Genomic DNA, 16,416 nt, shown 5'->3' with positions numbered 1-16,416 from the left:
CGGTAAGATGGTCTACTAGAACTGCTGTAGAAAAAGAGCAAGACATTTCATTAAATGAGAAAAGTAAATTTCAGGATAATAAATGCCATTTATGTAATGTATTAATAACAGGAATATGTACGTCTAAGTATTTTAGGTTCAACCATATGGCATTGCCGTTTTGTCAGTCACAAATCATACAATGTTATACGATTCATTCTAGTGATAGTCGCTCAGTCCTGTCCAACTCTTTGTGACCCCATGGACTGTCGGCTGCCAGGCTCCTTTGTCTATGGGATTCTCCAGGCAAGAACACCGGAGTGAGTTGCCATTTCCTTCTCCAGGGGATCTTCCCAACCCAGGGATCGAACACATGTCTCCTGCATTGCAGGCAGATTCTTTACCATCTGAGCCATGAGGGAAGCCTACTATTAAGAGACAATGCTAAGTATAGAGACAGGTCAACTTAAAAAGTATCAGCTTGACTTTATCTTGTAATCTGTAGACAATACATTAGAATACGTAATGAATCCATACACCTTTTCCAAAGGAATACCAGAGACAGACAATCATCAATCAGATGAAATAATATAGATGAAGCTTATCTCTCTCAGAGAGATGGGGACTGGGCGAGTGGTCAGGAAGGAAATACAATGTGCTTTTAAAATCATAGCAAATATGTGGACTAATAGGTTCACTTAACTACCATTCCACTTAACAATGGAGAGGAGCAGATTTGTGGTCCACAGTTTTTAGTTATGTGAATATGTTCCTGCTTCACCTGTATAACATAAATGAAAGGGGAGGAAAGGAAGAAAGAGTAACAAGCAAGGCCCCAGTAAGATGTGGAAGAGAAAGGGGTTGCACATGCCCTTTACAAACAATGAATATAATTTCTATTTTAGTCAACCTTATTTCCTGTTTCAGATGGCTATACAATTTGTCATTTTAGACACCCTTCTTCTAGAGGAAGAAAGACCACTTTCTGGTGGTTATAAATGAGGTCAGCAGAACAAAGCTTTCAGTGATCTGGAAAGCTGTCACGAGGGTTTGCTGTATCTACTGCCTCCACTTGTGCCTGCCTCTGGGGCTGACATGGACCCCAAAATGCAGTTACACAGGAATAAGGTGCCCCTTCAGTTCAGTTCAGTTCAGTCGCTCAGTCATGTCTGACTCTTTGCAACCCCATGAATCGCAGCATGCCAGGCCTCCCTGTCCATCACCAACTCCCAGAGTTCACTCAGACTCACGTCCATCGAGTCAGTGATGCCATCCAGCCATCTCATCCTCTGTCGTCCCCTTCTCCTCCTGCCCCCAATCCCTCCCAGCATCAGAGTCTTTTCCAATGAGTCAGCTCTTCGCATGAGGTGGCCAAAGTACTGCAGTTTCAGCTTTAGCATCATTCCTTCCAAAGAACACCCAGGGCTGATCTCCTTTAGAATGGACTGGTTGGATCTCCTTGCAGTCCAAGGGACTCTCAAGAGTCTTCGCCCACACCACAGTTCAAAAGCATCAATTCTTCAGCACTCAGCTTTCTTCACAGTCCAACTCTTACATCCATACATGACCACTGGAGAAACCATAGCCTTGACTGCTGCTGCTGCTGCTAAGTCACCTCAGTCATGTCCGACTCTGTGTGACCCCAGAGACGGCAGCCCACCAGGCTCCTCCGTCCATGGGATTTTCCAGGCAAGAGTACTGGAGTGGGGTGCCATTAGCCTTGACTAGATGGACCTTTGTTGGAAAAGTAATGTCTCTGCTTTTCAATATGCTATCTAGGTTGGCTCCCCTTACACCAATTCAATTCAACAAACATGTTTGAATACCCATGTGCTCATTGCCATGTTAGATGCTGGGTAATAGCTAGGAAGGGAGGGAGGGAGAAAGGGCCCCATGGACTGTAGCCCGCCAGGCTCCTCTGTCCATGGAATTCTCCAGGCAAGAATACTGGAGTAGGTGGCCATTTCCTTCTCCAGGGGATTTTTTCCATCCAGGGATCAAACCCAGTTCTCCCATATTTCAGGCAGATTCTTTACTGTCTGAGCCATCGGGGAAGCCCAATAAATAGGAAAGGAGGGAGAGAGAAGAAGAGTAGGAAGAAAGGACACAAGAAGAATGAAGAGAAACTCAATTTCTTTGGGTGGTAGAGAAGAGAAATCTGCCACATCCCCTCAGTTCTACTCTTTCCAACTCCTTGATTAAAGATCCCTTTTCAAATGTGAAGTATTAAGCCCTAAGAGTATTATATCCTCTGGAGAAGGAAATGGCAACCTACTCCAGTATTCTTGCCTAGAGGATTCCATGGACAGAGGAGTCTGGTGGGCTGCTCTCCATGGGGTTGCACAGAGTCGGACATGACTGAAGAGACTTAGCATGCATGTATGCATTGGAGAAGGAAATGGCAACCCACTCCTGTAGTCTTGCCTGGAGAATCCCAGGGAAAGAGGAGCCTGGTGGGCTGCCATCTGCGGGGTTGCACAGGGTTGGACACGACTGAAGCAACTTAGCAGCAACAACATTATATCCTCAGCATGAAGATAAACCCCACTGCCCCCATGAGTGCTTCAGACAGATTCTGGAGAAAAATCGGAGCCCAGGGGTGCTCTGAGCATCTCTCCTGGACCCCTACCACCTGTTCTTTGTCTCATCAGTTATTTCTGTCCCTCACAGGATGCCATCATTTGTGTGACTCTGGCAATTTACTTATTTGAGGATCAGATGACAAATGAAGTGTAGATAGGTGGGGGCACAGCCACACCCAGCTGCAGACTGGCTGCCTAGGAACTCCTGAGCCCCTAGCCATTCTGAGAGCCCAGGGCAAAGCTCCACCCACCAGTGGACTAACAACTCCAGGATCCCCAGAGCCCTTAGTCAGAGACCCTGGAACCTGGATTCACCCCTCAGAGGGTAGGCACCAGCCCCAAGATGCCCCTGGGCCACAGGCCCCCCTATCAGCAAGCTGTCTCCAGGTCTGAGACACCTTGGAGCCCTCAGTCAGCTGCCCCACTCATGATGGGCCAACACCTCTTTTAGAACATCCTAGATCCCCAGGCCAGCCACATTAGGAACTGGCTCTGCCTACCAGCAGGCTAACACTAGATCCTGGACCACTGGCTCTGTAACAACCCACCCTAGAGCCAGGTTCCACCCACCAGTGACCTGGTGCTAATCTTGGCACCCACCGGGGCCGTGTAGTCAGCCACCTTATGACCTGGTCCCACCCACAAGTGACCAGTAGCCACCACACAAGTCAGGGTTTGGCAACCAAATAGACCAGGACCAGGCACATCTACCAGACCATCCGCAGTAGTCAGCCTGGCACAACAGAAGAGCCAGTACTGCACACACAAAGCATGTGTCTAGAGCATGTAGCTCCGGTGACCAGAGGGGAGTGTACCGCTTGGATGCACAGGATATCTCCTACAAAGGCCACTTCTTCAAGGTTAGGAACTGTAACCAACATATCAAATACATAGAAATGAAAATAGCAAATTAAGCAGAAGAATATGCTCCAAAGGTACAAGATAAGACCCTGAAAGAACTAAGTGAAGTGGGGATAAACAATTTACCCAATAAGGAGTTCAAGGTAATGATTGCAAAGATGTTCAAAGAATTTGGAAGACAAGTGGATGAATAAAGTGAGAAGTTAAAAGCTTTTAACAAAGTGAGAAATATAAACAAGCACCAGAGATGAAGAATACAATAACTGAAATTTAAAAAACTACACTAGAAAGAATAGTAGATTAGATGATACAGAGTGAATTGGAAGACAGAGATGTAGAAATCCCTGAAGCTGAGCCAAGAAAAAGAAAAAAAAATGATGACAGATTTAGAGACCTCCGAGACAACATCAAGCATATAAGGGTCCCAGAAGGAGAAGAGAGATGAAGAGGAAGAGGACATATTTGAATACATGAGAGTTGAAAACTTCCTCAGCCTGGGAAAGGAAACAGACACCCAGGTCCAGGAAGCACAGGGAGTCACAAACAGGCACAATCCATAGAGGACCACACTAAGACACGCTGTAATTAAAACGGCAAAAATTGAAGAGAAAAAGAACATTAAAAGCACCAACGGAAAAGCGACAAGAAGGTAAGGCTGTCAGTTGACTTTTCACCAGAAACTGCAGGCCAGAAGGGAGGGGCATGACATATTTAAAGTGATGAAAGGGAAAAACATACAACCCAGAGTACCCTACCCAGCAAGGCTTTCATTCAGATTTTATGGAGAGATCAAAATTTTACAGACAAAAAAAAGCCAAAAGAATTCAGCACCACCAAACCAGTTTTACAAGAAATGTTAAAAGGATGCACCAAGCACAAATTCCCATAACTAGAAATATGAAAATTATGAGAGAAAAGAATCTCTTTGTTAAAAGCAAATATTAATGTATATAAAGTTAATAAATCAACCACATATAAAGCTAACAGGGAGGTTAAAAACAAAAGCAGTAAAATCATCTATATCCACAGTAAATAGTTTAGAAATATACAAAAGTATGTAAAACAAAAACAATAAACATGATCTAGGGGAATTAAAAATGCTGGGTTGTTAAAATGCATATAAATTTAAGAGATCAGCAACTTAAAACAATTATATGTATGGCTATTTTATATAAATCATATTTATTTATGTATTGTCTTTATATGAATGATATCTCATGGTATGCACAAACCAAAAGTCTCTAATAGATACACAAAAAAGGAGAAAATAAATTCAAATATAACACTAAAGATAATAAATCAGAAAGGAAGAGAATAAAAGAATAAAAAAGAAAAAAAAGAACTACAAAAACAAACCCCCAAAATAATTAACAAAATGGCAATATGCACATAGCTATCAATAATTACTTTATATAAGATGGTGGGGTAGGAGAACATGAGCCATGAACAAATCCCCCCGTGAACACATCAAAAATATATCTACACATGGAACAATTCTCCCTGAAAAATAACTGGAAACTGGCAGAAAGATGACTGTACAACCAAGGCTGTAAGAAAGATCCACATGGCATCAGGTAGGAAATGAAGAAAAGTGATCAGGTCTGGACCTGTGTCCCTGGAAGGGGGCTCAGCGGAAAAGGGAGATTACACAGGCGAACACCTTCCCTGGGGAGTGAACAGTGAGGGCTCCAGATTTGACGCCCCAGTCCTAGGGTCCTACATGGGGAGACAAGACCCCCTGGCTGGTTGGAAGATGGCTGGGACTAACAGGAGGGCTGTGGGAAGCCTGGACTCAAGCACACAGGTAAGGTACAAACTTCCTGTTGCAAAATAAATGTCACAGGTACGAAATGTGGAGTGTGAGGAATATCGTCGATAACTGTAATAAATGTGTAGAGTGACACGCTGTAGCTAGACACACCGTGTTGATCATTTAGAAATGTACAGGAATCTTGAATCACTGTGTTGTGTAACAGGAAATAACGATAGTATTACAGGTCAGTTTTACTTCAAAAACAAACAAACTCACAGAAAGATGAGATTTGGGGTTACCAGAGGCAGGATCTGGCTAGGGGGAATTTGATGAAGGTGGTCAAAAGTTACAAACTTCCAGTTATGAAATAGATAAGTACTATGACAGTATGGTAAGTATAATTACCACTGCTGTGACATTATAAATTAAAGTTGAGAATACTGAGTTCTCATGACAAGGAAAAACATTTTTTTTCTCTATTTCTTTGTCTTCTACCCAAGATGATGCATGTACATTAAACTTATCATAGTCATCATTTCATGATGTATGTAAGTCAAAACATTATCTCTACACCTTAAACTTTTACAGTGCTGATGTCAATTATATCTCAATTAAGCTGGAAGAAAAAGAGATTGGAGGCTTTAAAGTTAGTCCCAAGTTCCAAGTTTAAGCTCTACCCAAACTAGTTGCAGTCCATGGGGTCACTAAGAGTCAGACACAACTGAGCGACTTCACTTTCACTTTTCACTTCCATGCATTGGAGAAGGAAATGGCAACCCACTCCAGTGTTCTTGCCTGGAGAATCCCATGGACGGAGAAGCCTGGTGGGCTGAAGTCCATGGGGTCGCACAGAGTCGGACACGACTGAAGCAACTTAGCAGCAGCAGCAGCAAACTAGTTGCAACCTTAAGCTACATTTCCCCACTTTAAGCCTCAATGTCTCATCTTAAAATGAGGACAAGAAGAATAAATCTGTGGATTTGGTAAGCAATACCTTAGATGCTCCTGGGTGTCAACTGCTCTGTGCTGGCATTATTAGAGCTGTGTGACCGTTATCAACAAAGGGCAGCCCTGTAAGGAAAAATCGATTCCCTACCTGGAACTTACAAGTAGTCTCAGAGGGAAATCAGCTGAGGACACTGAGTGTTACAGCTTTGAAAGCAGCATTCTCTAAAGAACCGTACACTTGGCTGCATTTTTGTTATTCCACCTGAAAGTGAAGAGAGAGATGAGGGTGTCCTGAGGGCGAGGGCCCTGCTGGGAAGATGAGGCCCCTGACACACAGCACGTTTGCACCTGGTTCAGGGCTTCATTCTAGCGCCGAGTCACTGCCGTTCGCTGTATTTCACCTTTTTCTTCCAGTTCCTTTCCTCCGTTCAATATTTATGAACAGAGACCATACATTTTTCATTTCCTTCAGGTTTTGATTTTTATACATAGAATCAGTTGTACTAGCAACATGGCAAACTGCTCCCCAGAATAAACAAAATTTCCACTTTCCAAGGTCTCTTTTTTTGGCCTGATGAGCTTGACTTTTATTAATCATAATTACCATTATAAGTGCACTGAACATGCAAATCTACATCTAACAGAGTAAATTATACATGATTTTTCCTCTTCAGAATTAAGCTTTTTCACTTTGTCCTTCAGTAGGGCCTAACATGTTCTCTATGACATTATTTATAACAATGAAAACCATTTCCAAATATAGGGGCCAGATTAAGTACATGATGGTAAAAAGTGAAATTTATGAGGAGGTTTTAATAATATGGAAGTAATGTTTTAATTACAGCAAGATCATAGGTTTACTCACATGCTATACCTCAAATAGGGTGGGGTGGGAGAAGGCCCATTTTTTTTTTTTTTTTTCCTTTAGAAGCTATTCCTAACTCCCTTTTGAACCCTTTCTCCACTGGATAATGGAGGTATGGGGGGAAATATGAGAGGGAGAGCTTGGAGTTTAATATACTCCAATCTAGTTTATAAAACTTCATTTGATTAATAGTTCAAATAATCATTTGAGGCAACTCAGCTCCCTTGGGATATACAGCCCAGCTCACAGGTCCTCCCCAACTCCCCTGTCTCCCCCCAGGTGGTATCTGGATGTATGGCAGAGCGAGGTGGCTCTCCTTGTCTTACAAGATCCTTTGAGAAGTTTCTATTGCCATGGTCCCCTCACCGGTGACCTGTGAGTCCTGACGCCAGTGTCTGCCTGATCCTTGGTACTCTCGGAGCCTCCAATTTGCCCAACTAGGGCAAATACGAACCAAAAATGCTACCTTAGCTAGAGGCAGGAGGAGCCAGGAACTTGATACTCATCCTCTTCAAACCCATCTCAGTTTTCCGCCTTCTTCCACTCAAACACAAGGACAGGAACAGGGTTTCCCTCCTTCCCCCTTTCCCTAAAATTATACTGGACAAAATATTCACAGAAGGGAAAGAGTTTACTGATAAGGAAATATACATCAGAAAACATCTCACAAATATCATACTCATTTTGCAATTTAAAGAGGGAAAAAAAGCAAGGTGCAAAATGTGTGTACAGTATTGTCAGAGGTTATATTACATGTATATATGAGAGTCTGGAACTATATACATACAAATTTTAAATACATTATATTTTTAAATTAACAAAATGTTATTACAGAGTTGTTTTTCAGCAACCATAAGTCAGAATTTGAGTTCAAAAATAACCCCACTTCTTGCAAGATAAACATCACTCTTTCCCATGAGCTTTGTGCAATCCTTCTGAGACCATTGCCAATGGAATAGTAAGCCAACTGGAAGGCAGAACTCAGTGGGGGTGGGGAATGCAGGAGCATGTTTCCCCCAACTCCAATGGAAGACACCTGCAAAAATATGCTATTTTCACGTGTCACAATCATTTTAAAACATGATATGAGAAAACTGTAGCTGCTCTTAATATTGGTAAGTCCAGGAAACAGGATATGTTGTTTTCACTTTCTTTTGCAGATCACTAGACCAATCTAAAAATCAAGTGTATGAACCTGGTGTTAAAAAGTTCCAACGTCAGCAAGATAACAAGGTAAGACTGTATTTTTATATGTTGGTTTTAATTGTTGAATTAGAATTCTGAAGGAAATTAAAAATATTTCTGGGCCTGACTCATATTTTAAATAGAGATAAGAAAAATCACTTTTCCTTTATTTGCCAGGCTTTTTAATTTTGTGTTTTAAGAGGGAAAAAGGCAATTCCTGGTACAAAAAGGATAGAGACAGAGGCTGGCACTAATTGAAATATGTAGACAAAACAGTAAGATTTCAGGAAAAAAAAAGCATATTATAATATTTCTAACCTTTTCTTATAAAAATACACATGCACTTTATCAAATGCATTTCAACAAGGTTGAATTTTTCATAATCATTATTTATATACCTGGAGTTGAGTAATTATATATATATATATATATATATATACACACACACACACACATATAAAATCTTGTGACATGTCTTTTTATTTCAAATAATCAGCTAAAACAAAAATATGTAGGAGAAACATGATTTGTGAACAATGAGCAGCATCAAAAATTCCTAAAAGTTCATCCTCAGATAAAGGTTTCTTCCAGTGTTCAAGATGTCTCTTTGAAAATACTCATCCATTCCATCTTTTTTTTTGACTAAAATTTTATTCTGCAAAGGGAAATAACTTATCTAATAACCAAGTTAGCATAAGAACTTTTAAAATAACTTTTTGAAAAATACCTTGGACAATTTATAGCCTAAAATAACCTAGTTTCAAAAATTATACCTAATCTTTATGGTAAAAAATGAGTGTTAATCAGCCAGTGTCCTGTCCAGTCTACCTGAGATCTCTCTCTCTCTCTCTCTCTATATATATATATATACACACACACACACATATATACGGTGCTAAATGGAAACACACACAACAAAGCTTGCAACTGAAACTCAGCATACAGTCAATATACAGTCAAGAGGGATGCTGAGGCCACCACACACACACATATATCCAAGGGGGCACAAAGAATAATGTGTGCCACTTTTATTTCCTAAAACAAAGAACATTGAAAAGACAGGAAAGGGTCAGACTTGGGCCATAAAATGACAGCAGGACACAGGAGCTGATCATGAAATCTCCAGGATGAAGTGTACACCAACTGAATCCAGAAGGACCAGGGAGAATCAAAAACCACATTTCAAATGAAGCAGCAGTCTGGAATAATAATGCTTGGAAGGGCACATGGTGACTGATTCACAAACTATTTGCCACCCCTGCTTCAAGATACTGGTTCAGTCTGAGAAGGTTTAGGAAGAAATTGACTACATTCTCAGTAGGTTGTAAAGTTAGAGATATCTGGGGGGAGGACATCTCCCACCTTTCAAAGAATATATCCTAAATGACAAGCATATTATCTCATCTACCAGCAGAGCTAATATTGGAATGAATCACTGGTTTTGACCTTGGATGGCATTTCTTAATCTCTTAAAAATATTTCTCTTCCAGGTAACTATGAAAAGAAATTTGAATTACTGACTATAGGATATGAAGAATTTAACTATCAAGATTGGGAAGGAAATTAAAAACTGGAAGTGTACAAATTACCATCTAATCTATCTCAAGAGAAATGACTTGCTTTCTCAAGGAAAACTGGATTCACTCTCTCAAAATTCTGAAAACCTAGGCAGGCATATCCACTGGTCATCAAAATCCAGGCATGTAATCAACACAGAACCAGGACACATCACATTTCAAATAGAGAAGACTTAGATACTTGAAGACCAATAAATTCTGAAGAAAAAGCAGCTTATTATCAAAACCCAAAACACAATCAGTTAAACAGAGTAAATATTTTGGTTATTTCTCAGTGACAGTCAAGGTGATAGCAAACCAGGTTTTTGTCTAGCCGCCCTTAAAATATTGCTCACAGATCATTTACAAGTGCAACTTAATATTTGGGGGCAGGGGGGTGGGATTGACCATATACCGGGAAATAAAGCTCTTCACATGTTAGGATGTACATAAAAGATTACGCATGCAAGGAGGTGCAGAATGAATGCATAAGGGACATGAACTGTGGTGAGCACATAGGTGCTCCACACTTCAGTGTCTGTAACTCACATACCTCTTCAGTGCTTAGGCATACTAGTTGTATAAGAAATTACTGCTTACACAGTAGATAATTTTGCTGCCAATAATTCCTAGGTTGTTCCTTTGAAGAACTGGGATATACATATCATGGAAAAAATCTTACTTTTCTTGTAACTGCATAGACCTATTTTAGAGGAAGATATTATATAGGGGAAAAAAGTGAGGTTGTACTTTGTGAATAACCAATTCCTCTTTCCCAACATGGATGAACTGTATGTTTCTACAATTTGGTAACCTCACTGGGTAATCCTGGACACTAACTGTGGTGTGTGCAGAGGTAGACTGGCATCAAAGTGTTCCAGTTCAGCCAGTTTGCAATGTGCATTGAATGAAAAATGAATTCCTCCATATCTCTTTCAAATGTTCAACTATCAATTATATTTGATGCAAAACTTTAATTTCAATAAAATATGATATGTACTATATCTCCATAGATTTATAATGTGTGTTTACTAGGTATCTCCTGGATTTGCTTTACAGATTATGGTCAATGATTTTAAGCATGCAAACCCTTGGGAAAAAACCACTGATATTTGTCTCCCAAAGGCATAACTTTGACCCCTATTCTCGTCCCAATTCTCCCCAAAGTGAGGAGTGATGATATAGGATGGAGACTGTGTCCTGATAAAGTGCTGCAAAGCCAAGAATGGTGGCAAGACGTGTACCTGCTCATTTCCACGGCCTTGGAACTCCCCAGAGGAAAACATGCTTGTCAGAAGCATGACAGGCCAACCAGAAGCATGCAAGAACAATTCCATCAAGACAGAAAATGAAAATCTGACGCCATTACCTCCCCCATAACGTGCCCTCCACATGTGAGTTGTGCTGTGACTACTACAGAGAATGCTGCTTTGGGTAAGGAAAGAGAAGTGGGCAGGCACTCCAGCTTCTGTGGGGAAGGGCTCCTGTGGAAGCAAGTGTCCCCCACCCTTTGGATCACCCACTTTATGGATTGGTCTTTTCCAACCCCCCAGAGAAGAGCTGCTGAGGTAAGCCGGCCCGCCCCCCTGCCGTCAGAAGACCCTTCTGGATCACGGTAGGCTTCACACGAGTCAGCCTACAGAGACCAGCTGTCTCTCAGGGAGGAACCTTCTTTGGGTCCCCGGTTTTTACATCCTGTGTCACCTCACAAACAGATTGATGAGGGTCTGGGGAAATGCAGCCAAGATTTGGTTTCTCTTTAACCTAGGCAAAGTGGCTCACATATGATCCTGCTTTTCCCTGGAGGGAGAACCCAGAAGTTTGGGGTCAGAGCTCAAAGACCTTCCAATCACCCAGGTTCCTTGCCTGTTTCTCCACCTCCTGGCACAGAGTTTCCAGTGACTGGACCAACTTCAAGATCCCAGCTTCTCCAATTTATTCCAGGCAACACATGCAACATTTACAACTTTGCAACACTTTGCAACTCTATTAAAAGCACAAGAAGCAAGAGGAAGTTCTACATAGAAAGCATTTATTTTTTGTATTTCCAGTACATCAGTATTTTAGGACAGTGTCAGATACACATCTTTAGGAAATAAGGAAAAATTAAGTAACAGATATAATTCACTGAATTTTCAAAATGAAAAGAAAACAGCCAAGTAATACACCTACTTGGATCTGAAGGTGAGTCTGGTACAGGTAAAAATTAGCATTGAAGATTTTCTTTTTGATGTGAACTTTTTCCTGGTTATCTCCTGTTGAAGACTATGACATACATTAGGCTAGTCATGGGCAAGGAAGACTACACTGATTTGACTTGAACTTCACTGTCCTCCAGATCTGGTCCAGGAATGGGTAGGCTTGACCTCTCAAAGGATTTCTATTTCATCCTTCCACAAGGCTTATGCACAGAATGTCTACTGGCCTTCCCCAGCATGCCATTTCTATATGCTAAGAATGTATACACCAGGCCTGTCTCGGTCCAGGCTCAATAGGTCCGTGGGTTCTGCTCTTATATTGCATACAATTCATTCTAAAACTTGGGGAGGATCTAGGAGCACCCAGCCCCCTACACCACATCAGTGCTTTCCGCCTGGCAAGCAGCTCTTCAGGAAGCATCTCTATTCTTTCTCTCCATCCACTCTTCTCTCTCCTTACTGTTACCGCTGCCCCTGACCCCTGCCCCTGCTTGTCGTTACTGTAATTTTTAGGTATCCTCTGCCCTCCCCTCCCTTGTTAGTTTATCTTCTAGGAGAAATAAAAACACTCAGTAATTGTTACTGCTGGCTATGCTACAAAGGTAAAAGCTGCCACCCCTTCTGAATATTGGGGGTGACAGAGGAGCAACCCTCTGTAAACCCCCAGGGGTTACTCGAAGAAGTCTGCTTGCTTTGATCCCATGCTCCATGAGTGGAGTGAAGGCATTTCTCTCTCTTTCACGGTCTAGAACTCAATTACTCAAGCTGTCTGGATCCCTGTTAACCTCTTACATAAAAGCAGTCAAGTCTACCACTAACACTGTAATAATTCACTGACTGATTCATCCAATACTATTTATTCTATTGATCCAGTACTCTCAAGGTGGTTCAGGTGAAGAAACCAAAGATCTACCTATTTGGATCCCCTGAGAACCATTGCAATAACCTGTGAATGAAAATAGCTTTTTAAAAATCCAATTAATAAAACTACAATATCCTCATTATTCTTTGAGCCTGTGAGTTTCTATTCTCTAAGTTTTCACAAATACCACTTGCGTTCCGCGTAAGATGCTATATTCTTTTGTGATCTGATATGATCTTTTGTTTCGCTGTCTACAAAAGGGTTCACTATGTTACTGGAAAGAATGACCTACAAAAAGTCACTAGAGGAAGCAGAAAGTAAGTTACAGTAGAATGTTTTTTGTGTACTCTTTTACTTCTTCCTCATGTTATCCTTCGAGATGGTGCCATCTACTCAACCTTACAACCAAGAAAACTCACTTGTCTCTTAACATCTGAGTATTAGAGAAACTTTTTCTTGGAACCTACCCATAGCTCACAATATGTATCTTAAATGTGTTAATGAATTAGGAATTCCATTATAGTAGAATGTGAAAACTTTCTGTTTTCTCAGTTTTAATATTTTATGGACGTCTACCCTTACAAAGCATATGCTAAGGAAGGAACTGGTATTGAGCAAGTAATACAATATTGTAAAGTTTAAAAATAAAATAAAATTTAAAAAAAAAAGAAGAAGAATTGGCTCTTAATGTAGAGTATGCTGGTTTAAACTTCCAATTTTATATCCCAATTAAAATGACTGATTAAAATTTAAATTTGCATTTGATTCATCCGGTTTTCATCTGGCATTCCTGGGTGTGACTGAGAACACTGTAAGACGCTGCACCCACATTTTTCAGAACACCACCTCCACTACTTCCCTCAAAGGGTGAAGGGTCCGAGGCTTCTCCAGCAAAGGGGCTTCTGTGTGTGTGGAGCTGTCCTATGGAGGTGACTGGAAGCTATCCGAACTAGGGCAGGTCTCCTGGAGTCAGAACTAACTCAGGAGACTACTTAAAATAGATGTGTTCCAGGACAGCTGTGTAACACAATTAGCAATAAAATGAGTTCAGGCTTAAGACTGCCGATAATTTTATCAGCTATTAAAGTAAAACACTATGAAGATCTGTAACAATGCTTTGCTGTGATATATTTCTTTTAAAAAAAATACTCTTAATTATTATTTCTTAGCTAAACTTTTTTCTGTACCCTTCAGTGATTCAAAGAGCATAAAGGTCAGGCCCATTTCATAAACCCTTAGAGCAACTAAAGATTTCCAATGCCTAGATAATGATGTGTGGCATCATTCCAAAGAAACTTGATCCGGACAGGATTTGAGCTGTAAAAACAGAACTAAACTGCACTCAGAGCACTAGGTTCAGGCCTGTGCTTGATATGGACACGGACCGTGATACATTTCCCACAAATTCTTCACAGCTTTAAGTTCTCTGTTTCCATAATTTAACCTGTGTGACTAGCTTTCCATCAAGTGCCTGCATGGATCTCGGACGCACATAAAACTGTTTCTGGAAACAGTACTAAAGGCACAAGGCATTAAAAATCTATTTGGTTACTAAATTTTCTTCCAGCACTCTACTTGCTACCAGTTAAGAAAAAAAGCTTTCTATTCACTATCCTGTACAAATAAAAACACCAGTTAAAGCCAAGTGATAAGAAGAGGAAGAAGAGGACATTTATTTTCAGTAACCAGACCGCCTGTCACCAAATCACAGAGGGACCGCAGGACCCAGGGGTGGGTGAGTCTATGCGGTAATACAGCTTTCAAAGGATGATCACATCGACGTTCTCAACAGGACAGACAGGACCACTTAATTTCTTTAACAGAAGACCATCATTTGCACAGTGTCGTAATAAATAAATATCTCTACACTAAGACATATTATGAGAGAAGCAATTCTGAAAACAGTGTCTGGCTCACAAGCTCTAATCTAGTCAGCTGGGAAATACCTTCCTAACTGAGATGGCTCTCTCTAAGAGAAAAAAAAAATTACTGGAAATTCATTTCAAAGGTTTAGAGTCTTTGAACATCAGGGAAAAAAGGTACAGAGAATAATTTTATTTTCTAATTTTATTCTAAAATACAAACAAGACTCCTTAGAACTATATCAACATAACTCCTTGATGTATTTCTGTTTCCAAATTCCTAATATGAAAGTTAGAAATATTAGGCTTGAAACTGCTGACATTTGATCAAAACTAAACAGCACACAAACAAAAACATTTTTTTAAATTATCAGTTACATGAAACAAGCAATTTCTAAGTATAGGGTTTTTGAATTACAAAGCTTATAAAAGAGCTCTACAATTACCAGAATCTCAAAGGCCAAAAAAGACAATAGGAATTTTTTTTAAAAAACAGGAGTGTTTTGAAGTAGAACACTAGATTAAAATCACATGAAACACCTTGGACAAGATTCTGATATAAAATTGCAACTGAGATGAAACTGAAATATCTGAATTCAGTCAGTTAAGCCAAACTGCCACCTAAAACTTTCTTTTTCTAAGTGAAACAAAAGTTATCTCAAAACTTTCAAGCATTTAAATGATCCAAATTTCCTTTATTTGTTCATGGAGTATAAGAACATATTCTTATAGCAACACAATGTGATAGAAAAGCAAAACAATCTGTGCAGAATACTATGTACCTTCTCTATCAAAGATCGTATCAGACACATCAAGGCTCTCTCCAGAATTCTAGAACTTCAGGTAAATTGCTTTACTCAAACTAAGACGTTGCAGAACAGGGGGGAAAAATATTTCCACCTTTGATGGAAATTTCCATGAATTTCTGAAAAAGTGAGTACAGGAAGGATACAGCTTTCAGAGAAAAAACACCAGTGCCTTGATCATTCTAAGTGCCTTGATTTTCGTAAGAAAATTGAAGTTAAGTTTTCTTTATTCCAGTTTTACGGTACTGCGGCCTCCTTAAAAAGCAAGAATTCTGCATTTTTTAAAAAAAAACTTCTTTTCCTAGCGAACAATTAAAATGGATATAAGGTAGTCTGTTGGCAAAGAAAGAGAGACGTCAGAGTCTGTCCAAGTGTAACAAGTATCACACTGACGAGAGGTCTAACAGTTATAGCTGGATACAGGAAAACAATTTTTTGGTCCCAAAGTCACTACCATAATTAACCTTAAATTAACAAAAACCCATGATTAGTAAAATCTGTTCACTTGTGTAAGTAATCCTAACTTGATCGTGGAAGGGTTTAATCTCTGGGGCACACTCCCTACATGGCAAGGCCTCCCAGCTGCAAGGTTAGTGCACCTTCTACTTTAACAGATTCTGCAGCATGGCCGTGGCATACGTGGGTCTGGCCTGCCTGCTCTCGATTGCACTCTGGAGATACTGGATGCCTCCACAGCGCTCCCAGATTTCTTCAAACTGTCTTGGCAGAATCTCAGCACCGCGCTTTCGAGTCAGGCCTGTCTCTTCAAGATTCAGCTCACACATCTCCATGTCATCCTTCCCTGCACAGATAGAGACATCAGAGAATTAACCATACCTCCTTTCAGATGTTTACTGTAAACTTTATTCCTGAAATGTCTACCAGCTGTCATAGATTTGAGAACTTTTAAAACTTTATTTCCTTCCTTGAAGGTTGAAATTTGCTTCATAAATTCACCA

At 40.4% G+C, this 16,416-nt stretch overlaps 2 protein-coding genes across 8 annotated transcripts in view; one reads left to right on the top strand and one right to left on the bottom strand.

The window, feature by feature from the left end:
• IMPG1 (interphotoreceptor matrix proteoglycan 1) overlaps positions 1-12,295 on the top strand; it is a 157,108-nt gene extending 144,813 nt beyond the window's left edge. Inside the window, exons 17-18 of the mRNA XM_086316885.1 lie at positions 8,149-8,221; positions 9,664-12,295. Coding sequence (XP_086173011.1) covers positions 8,149-8,221; positions 9,664-9,693 — 103 coding nt within the window. The 3' untranslated portion in view covers positions 9,694-12,295. The remainder of the gene's footprint in view (positions 1-8,148; positions 8,222-9,663) is intronic.
• The window catches only part of MYO6 (myosin VI), a 157,367-nt gene continuing 152,691 nt past the window's right edge, over positions 11,741-16,416 (bottom strand). For all 7 annotated transcript variants that reach the window (XM_086316879.1, XM_086316877.1, XM_086316880.1 and 4 more), the window contains one exon: positions 11,741-16,259. In XM_086316879.1, coding sequence (XP_086173005.1) covers positions 16,060-16,259 — 200 coding nt within the window. In that variant the 3' untranslated portion in view covers positions 11,741-16,059. The remainder of the gene's footprint in view (positions 16,260-16,416) is intronic.

The sequence above is a fragment of the Bos grunniens genome, chromosome 9 (genome assembly GCF_055505025.1).
Source record: "Bos grunniens cultivar Pamir isolate PY7600 chromosome 9, Bosgru_T2T1.0, whole genome shotgun sequence".
Classification (NCBI taxonomy): Eukaryota; Metazoa; Chordata; class Mammalia; order Artiodactyla; family Bovidae; genus Bos; species Bos grunniens.
This window is presented reverse-complemented; position numbering and strand designations above follow the sequence as displayed.